We start from the raw sequence: 13,612 nt of genomic DNA on the forward strand, positions 1-13,612 counted from the left end.
CAACTCTTTATCAACTAGTCTTTGACAAAGCAGGAAAGAATGTCCAATGGGAAAAAGACAGTCTTCAACAGATGGTGCTGGGAACACGGGACAGCCACATGCAAAAGAATGAAACTGGACCATTTCCTTACACCACACACAAGAATAAATTCACAATGGATGAAAAACCTAAATGTGAGACAGGGATCCATCAAAATCCTAGTGGAGAATGTAGACAGAACCTTTTTGACATCAGAGGTGGCAACTTCTTACTAGACATATCTTCTGAGAAAAAGGAAATTAAAGCAAAAATAAACTATTGGGACATCATCAAAATTAAAAGCTTCTGCACAGAGAAGGAAACAATCAACAAAACTAAAAGGTAACCTACAGAATGGGAGAAGGTATTTGCAAATACAGACAAAGGATTAGTATCCAAAATATATAAAGAACTTATTAAACTCAATACCTGAAAAATGAATAATCCAATGAAAAAATGGGAAGAAGACATGAATAGACATTTTTCCAGAAAAGACATCCAGATGTCCAATAGACACATGAAAAGATGCTCCTTATCACTCATCATCAGGGAAATGCAAATCAAAACCATGATGAGATACCAACTCACAGCTCTCAGAATGGCTAAAACTAACAACACGTGTTGGAGAGGATGCGGAGAAAGGGGAACCCTCTTACACTGTTGGTGGGAATGGAAAATGGTGCAGCCACTGTGGAAAATAGTAAGAAGGTTCCTCAAGAAGTTAAAAATAGGGTAGCTCAGGGGGTTAAGCCTCTGCCTTTGGCTCAGGTCATGATCTTAGGGTCCTGGGATTGAGCTGCACGTTGGGCTCTCTGCTCAGTGGGGAGCCTGCTTCTCCCTCTGTGCTCTCTCTTTCAAACAAATAAACACATACATAAAATCTGGGAAAAATTAAACTATTTGGCATGGTCAACTGCTTAGAATGTATTGCTTTTACTTCTCCCTGCTGAGGTTCAGGTGAGCAAGCCCATGGACGTGAGAGCTGGGGGGGTGCAGACATGGGGGCTGCTCACCCTTCACAGGAGTCAGTTAATGCTAGAAACCCAGTGGGGGGCATGAGGGTGACCCTGTGCACAGTGGCTGGATGACAGACGGCCGCTTCCTGAGATCTGCAAGACGGGCAGGACAGCTCTGGGTGGGGAGAGAGTGCACGTTCCGGGTTGGATAAAAGGACTCAGCAAGAGGGGCTTTTCCTTGCAGCAGGAAAAGACCTTTCCTTCAAAGAGCCCCCACAGTCATAACCACCTCCATGTTGCACAGAACCACAGAGTGTTCTGGATGCACTGGTACCCACATAACAGGGAGTCAGTTCCATCCCCTGCCCCGGCATTCGCTGTGGCTGGCAATGTATTTGGGGATGCTCTGTCTACTCGTGTACGCCACTGGCAGTCCAGTTAGTAGATGCGTGAAGGATTAGGCTGTTCACGTGCTAGAGAACCAACAGTGGGACTCGTGAATGAATGCTTCGCCTACTTGGCTGGTTTCCTATCTTAGAGACCATGTCCACCATGAGTAAATGGCAGCCCAGGGGCCCAGAGGAGTCAATGGGCCTATTGCCAAGGTGATTTGCATTCTTTTCTGCAAAAGGACTTTTTCTTCCCACTGAATACATCTGGACAATCGAAAGGAGAAAAGCCATACCTGTAGTATTCATCTCCCACAAAGAAAAGGGTCTTCTGCACGTCCTTGAGGTAGACGGCGGCATCTATCCGCTGCACATACCTCGGGAAGCCAAAATCATAAATAGTTCGAGGAGGACCCTGCATTTGGAAGCCTCTCGTTATCCAGTAGTGGGGGCCTGAAGACAGAAAGTAAAGTTCACAAACACTCAGTACCACTCGGCGATGTACTTCACTCCTGAGGACTTCTACGCAGGGTCCCACATGGAAATAGTTTATGGGATGGTTGCCATGGTCATAAGCCGATATATAAGCTTGGATTCAGTTCAAACTACTCTGCAGGCAAGCATCTCTTAGTGATGTCCTAGCAAAACAGTAATTTTGATACGATTGTATCTTAAATCTCACACATTAATTTTTTCAAGATACTTTTCTTGTGTGTAACCTCATTTCAGTCTCATCCAGATGCACGGGAAAGAAGGGGCCTGTGAGAGAGAAATGCTGTGGGTTGTCAGCAAGCACTGGCCTTGTAGCTTCCTCCCCCAGCTTCCAGAAAAAGAAGCTAAACTTGACAGGGGCCACCTACTGGGTAACCCCCATTGGCCAGCCACTGTCACATCTCTGAGCTTGCTATTATTATAACCCCTTATCAGCCCAGGAAGAAACGAAGGCTCAGAGCAGTTAGGTAATTCCCCAGAGTCACTCTGACGGTAAAGGGCTGGCGCCAGAGACTGACGACATTGTGCCCACCTCCCAGAGTCACAGGTTAGGGTCCTGCTTCTGAGCAGGACATGGCAGCAAGGGCATCGTTCTCCTAACTGGGGTGCCATGTTGGATTTGCTGACTAGAGGCTCTCAGTGGGCTACACCATGTCACCCTGAGGGGTGGGGACAAAGTCTGTAGCCCCCTGGGCACTGTCACTTTGCACGGTGTCTCTCTAAGGTAGAGCATTGGCTCTGAGAATATTGTGACAGTCATTGTCCTTTCTGCCACTGCTATAGAACAACAGAGTGGCATTTCGTGGCTAAGCTGAGGAGGAGTGACCAGCACATGTCCCACCATCCCTGACCAAATGCTACCAGCACTAGAGGCTCCCCACATCCCCGGCCGATCCTGTCCCTCACGGATGTGTAAGGTACCTTTGAAGAAGTAAGCGGTGCCCCTGTCGGCCACTTCGTAAGCTGCGTCCACATTGGACATAAGCTGAGGGAAGGAGCTGGTAATGGTGCTGGGCCGGATCCCCGCCATCACGTGAACTTGCCGACGCCAGAAGATCCTGTTGGGCAACCCACAACACCAACGGTTGATTTAGATCTTGAACCGGATGTGGACCCACGTATCTACAAACCACAGTTCAGGGGCCGTTCCTCAATGCCTCATGCCCCTAACTTGTTTTCATAAGGAGAGCATAGGTTTTTGACCTTATTAAATAGTTCTTCTCCCTTTTCATTCTTTGAGCCTCCTTGGAATCCCCTTTCCTTCATTTACTTAAGGACGTGCCTGACATGGAAGGATGCAGCAAGGAGAAAACCCGGTGTTTCACACATTTCACCCATGCCCCTTCCCAGTCCAGGTGTCCCTTGATATAAATGTCCTTTTCCTTTCTACTCTTTTAAAAACTAAAATCTCATAACGATAAAATACAATCCTTGTGAATGTTTTGAATATTACAATTAAACCAAACCTTTGTGGTTGGGAGTGCGAGTTATTCCCAGTAAAGCCAGCAAGAACACTCACAATCATCAGTTATATTGGAAGTTATCTACTGAATACTTACCTCTTGAAAGTGCTTCTATTCCTGAAATCAATGGCTAGTTAACAGAAAATCTGGTACCCACCAGTTAACTCCAGTTTTGGCAACTCATCCATCCATGCACCCAAAACTATTCCCATCAATCTGTGGCAATACCACGAGGGTATTGGGGTGAAACACTCACTATAAATGGGGTCCATTTCGAATTGTGGAGGTGAAACTTATTTTTGTAAAATATGAGTTTACTTGACTCTGTAGAAAGCAGAATCTATACATACAATTATTTGTGGGCAGGGAAACTGTAATAAATTTTGACATTTAATTTTCTGGGTAGTTCGTGTAGGAACTCCTGATCTAATGCTGAGTTTTCCAGTTCAGATAATTTAACAAATATTTACAGTGTGCCTGTCAGCTGGGATGGTGGCAGACATCAAAGACGGGACATTGAAGGAGACCCTGGTCCTGCCTCAGGGAGCTGAGTGCCCAGGAGCACAGACAGGAACATGATTAGGCTGTTTGGATCATAATCAGACAGTTAGGACTCATCCTATACAGTCAAGTTTAGGAGGCTGACACAGAGCATACCCCACAGGAGGGAAAGTCCGCTGTACTCGGGGCTTTGGTGAAGGCGTCATGCGGGGGGCAGTGTAAGCTGACAGTGAATTTAAAAGAGCTTCACTGAGAGAGACATGGCTTCGTTTCCCATGTGGCATCGGGATGCAGAAGGACAAGCACACCGTGCTTCCGGAGATGTAGTCTTGAGTTCTAACTCTGACCGGCTTCTCCGAGCTCAGTCTTGTCATCTCATAGATGCAAACAGTACTTGCTGTGTCTCCTGAAGTCGTTCTGAGGATCCAAGGAGAGAAGGTGCAGGAAAGTGATCCTAAACCATAAAGGGCCCTAGAGCTAGACATTGTCCATTCTAAACATTATGATTTGCCTAGGCCTCACCCACCCGCTAACATGACACACGGGGTGGCAGGCCCCGTGGCAGGTGCGCTGGCTCGCCCCACTCCCTACACGTCATAGCCTGTTCTAACACCGGTATTAACAGGTGACACACCGGGGCTCAGGAAGACTCGTGGGCCCAGGGGTCCCCTCTTGCTTGGGACAGACAGAGTGACGGTCTGGATATTCCTGTCCACCCGTCTGACCTCCTTGCTCCTTCCCAGCCTTGTGATCTTTGCTTTCCTGTGTTCGTAACTGGACGCCCGTCCAGTCAGATCTAGGCTCTCCTGAAGGCACGAGCGACCGCCTTCCCCTTCTCCTTCCTCTCTGCCACCACCATGCAAGCATGGGTTTGGGGAGTCCCACAGATTTGGGTCACGACAACAGATAAATGCATCATGTCCATAGCCTGTCATCTGATTCTTGATAATGACGCAGTGATTGGGAAACTGAGGAGAAATCTGTAAAATGAGGGCTTTTCACTGAATTCGGTACTTGGTTCTGAAATGCTGACTCTGGTCATAGCTCCATGCTGGATGCTCACCCAGGCACCGAGGTGCGTTTCGGGGTTCTGCCGTGGTGGGGACGAGGAGGTGGTGGCGGGCAGGGGAGGCTCTCTCCGCATCACGTCTCTGAGGAGCGCGTGGACTCCCGGGCACTTCCTCCTCGGGCTCCTAACGCGGGGAAACACTTGCTCTCATTTTCCCTTTAAAAATGGGCGGCGGTGCTAGGCACCCGGAAACCTTATCTTTCCTGGGACGTTTGGGCTCGGCTGCCCCGAGTGACTCAGGAGGAGAGGTCATGGAATGTGGAGCGCCCGCAGACCCACAGGGTGCTTTGGGGACTTCTCTCATGTGGTAGAATGTAAAAGTCCTTTCCAGATCAGCCCTGACTGACCCGGCAGGAATTGTGGGGACTCAGGGGAAGTGGACTGGTCATGCTCAACCAAGGGCGATTTTGAGCGCCCAGAGACCCTGGGCCGTGTTTGCGGACAGTCGTGCGTGTCACCGCTGGGGGAGGTCGGGGCTGTTGGCTCCAGCGGGAGGCCGGTCAGGGAAGGCCCACAGTGCGCCCCTCACCCAGCAAGGAGCCCGGGCTTAGACAGCGGTACAATGCACAAGCTACGCACGTAAGGTAGAAATAGTTACTATCCATCACTTAGGAAAAGTTGCACAAATTCCAGAAGAAACTGTGATCCTGAACCTTCTGACACCAACAGTGGGTAGTGGAACGTGGGGCGCACAGCCGGAGGGTTTACAGACTCGGAGCGGAGATGACACACATAAATGGGTTATGATGGACTCAAACCCTGAGGAGAGCAAGACCCTCTTCATGTGTCTGCACGTGGGTTTGAAACATAAACGAAAAGAGAACTGATCTGCGACCTCGCCGGCGACTTCGACTTCGCCAGGAAGGAGCAGCTCCAGGGTGTGTGCGAACTGGTCTCAGAAGGAGGCAGAGGCTTTATCAGCGGTCTGTCACCTGATCTTGATAAGGAGGACGGAACAATGGCACTCATTGACAGTAGACGCCCGCGGATGGTGTATTTAGCGGTGTGGTTTATCTCAGGCTTGCAGGAGCCAACGCTGTGCCTGGTACACAGTCAGAGCTCAATAAATACTTGTTGGCTGAGTGAATGGGTGCCAGGGAGTGAGAGGAACTCATGAGATCACCGATATTCACAGCCTCTGCAATTTTCATTCCCTTTTCTCAAAGAACAGCAGCTAATTCAACTTGGAGATGGGCTCTCTGGTAGCCTTCACCGGGGGCAGGGTCCTGATGATCCGTCTTTCTGTCCTCTGGCTTACCAGGCACCTGGCACACCTGGGGACGTGACCCTCAGTTGCTGAACTTCTGTTCTTCCTGTGTGGGGCCCGACCCACTTCACCCCGACCTGGGTAAGGAGCCTGTCGCCTCCTCGTTGCTGGACCGTCGGGGGATTCAGCAGGAGCTGAGTAGGGACCTTCCTCATTCATCGTCTTCAACCCTTGACTCTCCTTGACTCGTTTCAGGGGGAGGAGAGATCTCCTTCTGCTTTTGATGTTTGCAATGGAATTGCTGCTTCTCTCCCACTGAGAGCTTGAAACCTGGTTTTATCATTGGGTGTGTGACCTCGTGTGAGTCACTCAATTTTTCAGACTCAGTTTCCTTCCATCACATAAAAGTGAGAATTCTAATAACACGGATGCCAATTCTTCAAAGGATGAATTGTGACAATGTACCTGAGGGTGTCTTGTAAGCTCTCAGTCCTCTCAACAGTAACTGGTAGACACTGTAGAAACACACGTTTTCCCTCTACAGATGTATCGATTGGTGATGGATACATCTTAGAGTTTATCAGCGGAACAAAGTTTCTTTCTGAATTTGCTTCGCTGACATGAAGTTCTCATCACTAGAAACTCTGAAGTACACTCACATCCTTGGCTGAAACGGCCTCGTCCTGGGGCTCCACTCACCGGGTCTGCTACATCAGAAGGCTTTGGAGGCTGAGAAATCAAGCATGTACCGTTCACCTCACTGAGCCCCGGAAGAACACGGCTTATAGAATCAAAGACCCATGTGTAGACGGCGCTTAAAAGTCGTCAGAGCCTCATGTGCCACATTGTTCATCCCACAGGAGGAGCCTGTGGGTGCCCATGCCAGCAAGCCGTGATCTGGAAAGGGCCCCAGCCCCAGCCCGGGAGTCCAGAGGAGGTGACAGCAGACCAGGGATGGTGACACGCCTCCTGCCTCTTGGTCTGAGTTCTCATACATAACCCGGACACAGGCTAAGTAAGCACCGTGCCGCTTGCTGACTTCACGACGCAGTCTCACAACCAGAAGAGACACATCCCCGGGAGACTGAAGGAGCATGACGCCCCCCTCAGTTGTGCGGGCTCTGCTCAAACCCGTGGACCCCGCAGAACGCCAGGTTCCAAAAAGTCCTGTCTGGGAGAAGGAGGGGCCGATGTCCTGTCCCTCCTTCCGTAGACCCCCCGCATTTCTGTTTCTCCACCAGCTCCTACTCCCGTCTCCCAACAGGTCTGGGTAGTTTCCAGGCTTGGAAACTCCTCCCAGACACGGCTGCCCATGCCAGCTGTGGTCTTTGCGGACCTCGCTGTACTAACACGACTGCCAGGTCAGCGGTCTGCATCACCATTTCCTCCCGCTCCCTCTGCCTGCTCTCCGGCTGTCTCACTCCCCAGGCCCTGGACCCTCCTCACGACTCCTCTGGAAGGACACACGCAAATCATCCTGGCCGGGCTGTCCCTTTGCTTCAGGCCTCGGTCTGAGGGTCCCAGTGTCCCTCTCCCCTATGGATCACTTTGAAGATTCATTTATTTCTTTGAGAGAGAGAGAGAGAAAGCATGAGCAGGGGGAGAGGCAAAGGGAGAGGGAGAACCTCAAGGTCCTCCACACGGAGCCTGGAGCCCAATGCGGGGCTTGATCCCATGACCCTGAGATCACGACCTGAGCCGAAATGAGGAGACGCACGCCCACCGACCGAGCCACCCCAGTGCCCTGCACTACTGATCACTTTGGAAGAAAATCCTCTCTTCCTTGACTTGTGTGGGGCTCTGTTAGGGGACTCTGTCTCCGATGTCAAGGGAGTTAAAACCGCAGCTGGGGGAAGTGGCGCTGGATTAGAGGAGCGCCGGGAGAACGCTGAGCACAGCACACAGCAGCCGTGGGGGATCGTGAAACGTCGGTTATTACTATGAGAGCCCATTCCCAGATCTTTCCCCCCGGTTCCATCGCCCGCGAAGCCTCCAGCCGTAAGCGCCCCCCTGAGTACCAGCGGCTTCCACAGAACCTGCTAGAATTGTCCTCGGCTTGAATGCCACGCGTCTAAGCCTGAGATTTCCCGTCTGTGTCCGGCAAACCTCCTGGACTTCTCGTCTGCTGCTGTGACTCTTCCTCTCACTGTCTCCAGCGCTAAATCTTCCAAGTCCTACTGGCGACTCCCCAGGGCCCTTTCCGGCCCCGTCCTCCTTTCCTACCCGAGTAGCCTGACGGATGCTTTCCTCCGCCTGCTGATCGGAGGTACAGAGCGGCTTCAAGACGGGGCCGGGAGCGGCTGACAGATACTCTGAGAAGAAAACAGAAGGGGGCCAGCCTAGCCAACAGGTCCAAGATGCCTCCACGCTCTAGGAACGTTCTTCTCCTTGTGGCTGTTCACCTGACCGGCAGGAGAGGGTCCGGAGCACAGGACCTGCCATCCCTTGCTCTCCCCACAAACTCAAATGCATACCAGAGGCCTGAGTTCTTTCAAGTCAAAATGCCCCTCTTGTCTTGGGTGTCCCAGGGCTGGGCGAGCTGTTCTGCATGGGTGACGGGATCGGCTCTGGACCCATAGGCTGTGTATGCTAATTCCACGTGCAAAACGCTGTTACACCTCGGAGGTCTACTGCGGACAGTGATGTTCTTGATTTGGTGGGTAAAATTCAACTGGGTAAAACCCACGAGCATCTGAGAGGGGCTATGTGCTTCCCATCTTCCCTAAGGGCCCGAGGAGTGTGGGGCGGCCGTGCTATCCTCCGTCTGCTGGAAAGAATGAACGTCTGTGCCTTCAACCCACAGATCCAGGTCCCTGTCATCGGTAGATACCTGCCATTTTCAACCTGGCGTGGCAACGCCCATTTGTCCTCAAACACAAGCCTGGAACGCATCCATGTGCCGTTCTGGGCAGCAGACAGCGGCCGTGGTCTCACGGGGACCGGGAGAGGCGCCGCACCCCATCCTGCTGTGTAAACTCCCTGCGGAGATGACGCCCACACCTGGGAATGTCTCCTCCACAGGCTGTTGCTGGGAACTCCGGGCCGGACCCCAAGCTCCCCCAGCCGTCTGCGGGTTGCTCTGTCGCTATGGCTTGAAAGAAAGCTTTGTTCTCCGGCCAGACTCCGCAAGCACTTTGGGAATTTTCGGTGTCCGCCGTAGGAGATGAGAGCTCTGGAGCGTGTCCTTGTGCAAAGGGAGCAGGAAATCCTGCCCCACGGAGTCCTCGTGAGGGTGTGATAACCACGTGCTCCCAGGGAAGCCCGGGGACATCGGAGCCCCTCAGTGCAGAGAAGAGGAAGAGGGGCTCGTGGGCCCGTGGGGATTGGGTGGCTCCCCTGGCTCCCTGCCTCCTGGCTGCCGCCAGGGTCGGGCCACGCGAGAAGGTGCAGCCTGAACACACTCACGTCACTGTGTCCCTCCCTCCCGACCTCTCCTGTCTTCGTCTCCTGTCCCCGGTGGCTCCGTTCCTGCTTTTACCTTCCATGATGTTAGCCATTGTTCATACTTGGATAATAGGGTTGTTTTTTTTTTTAAACATTTTTTTCGTTTTTTAAAGAAAACAGATATAGGGGTGCCTGGGTGGCTCAGTGGGTTAAGCCTCTGCCTTCGGCTCAGGTCATGATCTCAGCGTCCTGGGATTGAGTCTTGTATCGGGCTCTCTGCTTGGCAGGGAGCCTGCTTCCCCCTCTCTCTGCCTGCCTCTCTGCCTACGTGTGATCTCTGTCTGTCAAATAAATAAATAAAATCCTAAAAAAAAAAAAAAAAGAAAAGAAAACAGATATAGTTGTTCATGGGGCGTCACATCTTTGACTTCTTGGTCTCCTCTGGGTCTTTTCCACCAAGAGTAAGCTCTGTGCTGCACGGTGGCACCTGGTGTCTTCTCAGGGAAGGAGCGCTCCCCGGGCTGGCCTGGGCCGTGGGACAGGTGACAGCCCCACCCCTTGCATCGTGCTCCCGGCTCTGAGCCTTGCCTGTCGCGGCTGGTCAATGCCTACCAGTTCTGTTCTGCTTCACTTTTTGGTAATAATAGAAAGGAAGACAATAATCAGAAAGTCTCCATAAAAATCCTTAAAAACAAACAATGGTAAGAAACACTTCAAGCTGTTTCTAAACCATGATCTGCTGTTGGGATTGTCCCATTCTCAGCCCTCAATACAGTGTCTGCTGCTCACCGAGCCCTCGCTGTGTGCTCAGCCCGGCATCCGCTTGGGGTCCCCTGCTCAGTAGGAAGCGCAGCTGAAATTAAACCTCCTGAGCCTGATGCTGAAACCTGGGTTCTGGGCTCTGCTCTAGTCCGTTTCAGAAAAGCAGACGCCAGACCACTGTTAAGATTGAGTTCAAGTTCAAGCAGATGCTCAAAACTATGGGATTGGTTGAATACGTGATGATGTATCTACTTATGGCATAATATATGCATTTGTATAATGAATGACAAATAAAACTCACCGGCATGGAAAAATGAGCTATTGCTGAGCAAAGAGGATTTATAAATCAGTGCATCTAGTAAAATCCCATTTTTGTGGACATCCCTCATCCCGTCCTGGACTTAGACTATGTCTGTCTACACAGGAGAAAAATCTGGAAGGAAATACGTGTTGAAAAATGTGATGACTCTGTTATGGGCTGAATGCCTGTGTCCTCACCCAATTCGTATGCTGAAGCCCTACCCCCCGGAGGGATGGGAGGGTGACATTCAGGTGGGACCAGTGGGGTGTAACCAGGGTTAGAAGAGACCCTGGCCATGGGTCTCTGGTCACATGTGATTAGCATCCTTCTAAGAAGAGAGCCCCAAGAGCTTGCTCTCTCTTCCCTCGTGCACAGAAAGGTTATGTGAGCACACAGGATGATGGCCGTGTGTTTGAACATCTTACTCCCTTAGGTAACTGAGGTGTGCAAAGGCGAGGTGAGTGTTTCTCCTTTGTATCTCTAGCCCTACAGTGGGGCTGGGCCCTCCATATGGGCCCCATGACCACTCTTCCAATGAAGAAAAAGGAGTAAAAAGTATTCAGACATGCTGTTCCTGACCTACATCTGTCTGTTCTGGTGCGAACGAATTCTGCCCCCGGTCGAGGGAGGAACAGGGATGAGTGCTGGTGCGCCTTTTCCTCCAAGAAAAGAAGTGATCCCAGCAGTCAGCCATGGGTATAGCCCCCTGCTCCCTGAGAGCCAGGGGCCCAGAGAGAAGGGGTGATCTAATGCAAATGCACAAGGTCTCCAACAAATCTGCACATGTGACCTTGACCGTGACCTCATTCCACTAAGAGTATTTGTCTCAGTGCAGCTGGGAAACCTGTCCAACTTGGCTTTCACCCATGACCTCCCTTTGTCACCGAAGACCCAAGGTCAGTCTCTGCTTTCCTTCATTCAAATACAATAGTTGTAGCAGGTGTCTTTCTATTAAGTCCCTTCTACCCAGCAACAGGAAAAAATACTCGTCCAACATCAACACTCAGTCTAGCTGCTGGACCAGGCTGGTTACGGCAATCTGCACTCTCATCCAAAATGACTTCGGAAAGATTGTCGCCTTCTTTCCCGCAAGCTGGTTGGTCCTAACAATGGTTACTGATGATACTAACCACCACACCCCGCATCCCTCACTTCTGCTCACGGGCATGTTTTAAATCCGTGTTATTCATATGCCGTGGGTCTGTTGTTGATCATTTAAATGATGAACAAGACATCCGAAAACGAGGCAGCTTAAAGCTTTATCCTTTCCTACAACCTCATTACTGGAAGACCAGCTTCACAGGTAAGCCTTTTCTTACAGACTTCTACTCCACAGGCTTCATTATCAAAACTGTCAACATATCTGTGATATTGGGGTTCGTAACAGGAAATACACATTTGGTCTTCCTCCTGGTTTCTGGCACAGAGCCCACTAAAAGCTTGGGAATTTCCGCTGATGAGAGAATCAAGGTATTCTTTGTTATGTTAACAAGGTCACTTTCGGAAAGTACCTGGTAGGGGGGCGCTGGTTACCCCAGGGCACAACCAGGTAATTAGAGAGTTGGTCCCAACACCCACTTCTCCCCCTTCAGGGAGGGAAGAGGGGATGGAGGTTGGATCAGTTGCCGAAGGCCAGTGATTTAATCGGTCATGCCTCTGTGGCGAAGCCTCCATAAAAACCCCAAAGAAGGGGCTTCTGGGTATTTTCTGGGTTGCTGAACACAAGCGGATGGGCAGATGTGGGGGCGGGGTTTGCACCTGGGGAGAGCATGGAAGCTTCGAGCCCTTTCTCCAGACACTGTTCTGGGCGTCTCTCTGCCTCTGGCCGTTTCTGAGTTACATCCTTTTCTCATGCACGTTAATCTCATGAGTAAACTGGTTTCCTGAGTTGGTCTGCTGCGCTCGTAAAGCAGTCAAACCTAAGGAGTTCATGGGAACGTGATTTACAGCTGGTTGGTTAGAACTGGCACCTGAAGTGGAGGGCGGTCCTGTAGGATGGAGCCCTGAACCCACGGGGTCGGCTGATGGTTATCTCCGGGTGGATGCCGTCAGCAGTGAGTGGAGTCTTAGGACCCCCAGCTGGAGTCTGAGAATTGCTTGGTGTTGGGAGAACCCGACCTCAGGGCTGGTGAGCAGAGCTGTCCTGTCTGGGTGGGTGCCCAGCCCTGCGAAGTCTGCTTCCCAGCGGCCGTCTGCAGTCCCACAATTACTCTCTTCCCACCGCTAGGACAACCTTGCTAGTTGACACGAGTTCTAACAGTGCAAATACTGCCCCCCGATCTGCTCTAGGAAGTGTTTTGTAACCAGAAGAATTTTTGCTGGATTTTTATTCCCACAACATGACCCCAACCACCGATCCTCACGCAAGGATGCATGCGACCTGAAGCGAGCGGTCTGCCCTCACGTTCCACTCTCATTCCAGCACTTGAACGTGACCTCAGTGCCCAAAACACAGACTTTCATGCTCCTTCACCCCTTTATGAATTTTCCACACTCCTTGGGTTTTCCCCAACGACTACTCAGGGCCTCTCACCATTCCTCAGTTGTTCAGCCCACAAAAAACTAACATCGTTGTTAGTTGACGTACCCCAACGAGAAAACATTGTCACCAAACACCATTTCCTGTCCTCTCATGAAAACTTCCCCATTGGGGCGCCTGGGTGGCTTATTGGGTTGAGCCTCTGCCTTCGGCTCAGGTCATGGTCCCAGGGTCCTGGGATCGAGCCCCGCATTGGGCCCTCTGCTCAGCGGGGAGCCTGCTTCCTCCTCTCTCTCTGCCTGCCTCTCTGCCTACTGTGATCTCTCTCTGTCTGTCAAATAAATAAATAAAATCTTAAAAAAAAAAAAAACTTCCCCATTAATTTCAAACCTGAGAGGCTTAATAAAATTATATTTCCTCTTTCCTTATTACACTAATCTTAAATTTACTTCTTTTTGATTTCCCTGAGTGATGACCATGACCATAAACATACTAATAAAGATCAACCAGGGGGCGCTTGGGTGGCTCAGTGGGTTAAGCCTCTGCCTTTGGCTCAGGTCATGATCTCAGAGTCCTGGATCCAGCCCCAC

The 13,612-nt window shown here is 51.0% G+C and overlaps 1 protein-coding gene across 1 annotated transcript in view; it reads right to left on the reverse strand.

Annotated features, from left to right (window-relative positions):
• MMP20 (matrix metallopeptidase 20) overlaps positions 1 to 13,612 on the reverse strand; it is a 47,874-nt gene that overhangs the window by 19,883 nt on the left and 14,379 nt on the right. Inside the window, exons 7-8 of the mRNA XM_047694052.1 lie at positions 2,778 to 2,914; positions 1,661 to 1,817 (exon numbers count right to left, since the gene is read on the reverse strand). Of these exons, the coding sequence (XP_047550008.1) occupies positions 1,661 to 1,817; positions 2,778 to 2,914 (294 nt within the window). The remainder of the gene's footprint in view (positions 1 to 1,660; positions 1,818 to 2,777; positions 2,915 to 13,612) is intronic.

This window comes from Lutra lutra, chromosome 10 (genome assembly GCF_902655055.1).
Source record: "Lutra lutra chromosome 10, mLutLut1.2, whole genome shotgun sequence".
Lineage (NCBI taxonomy): Eukaryota > Metazoa > Chordata > Mammalia > Carnivora > Mustelidae > Lutra > Lutra lutra.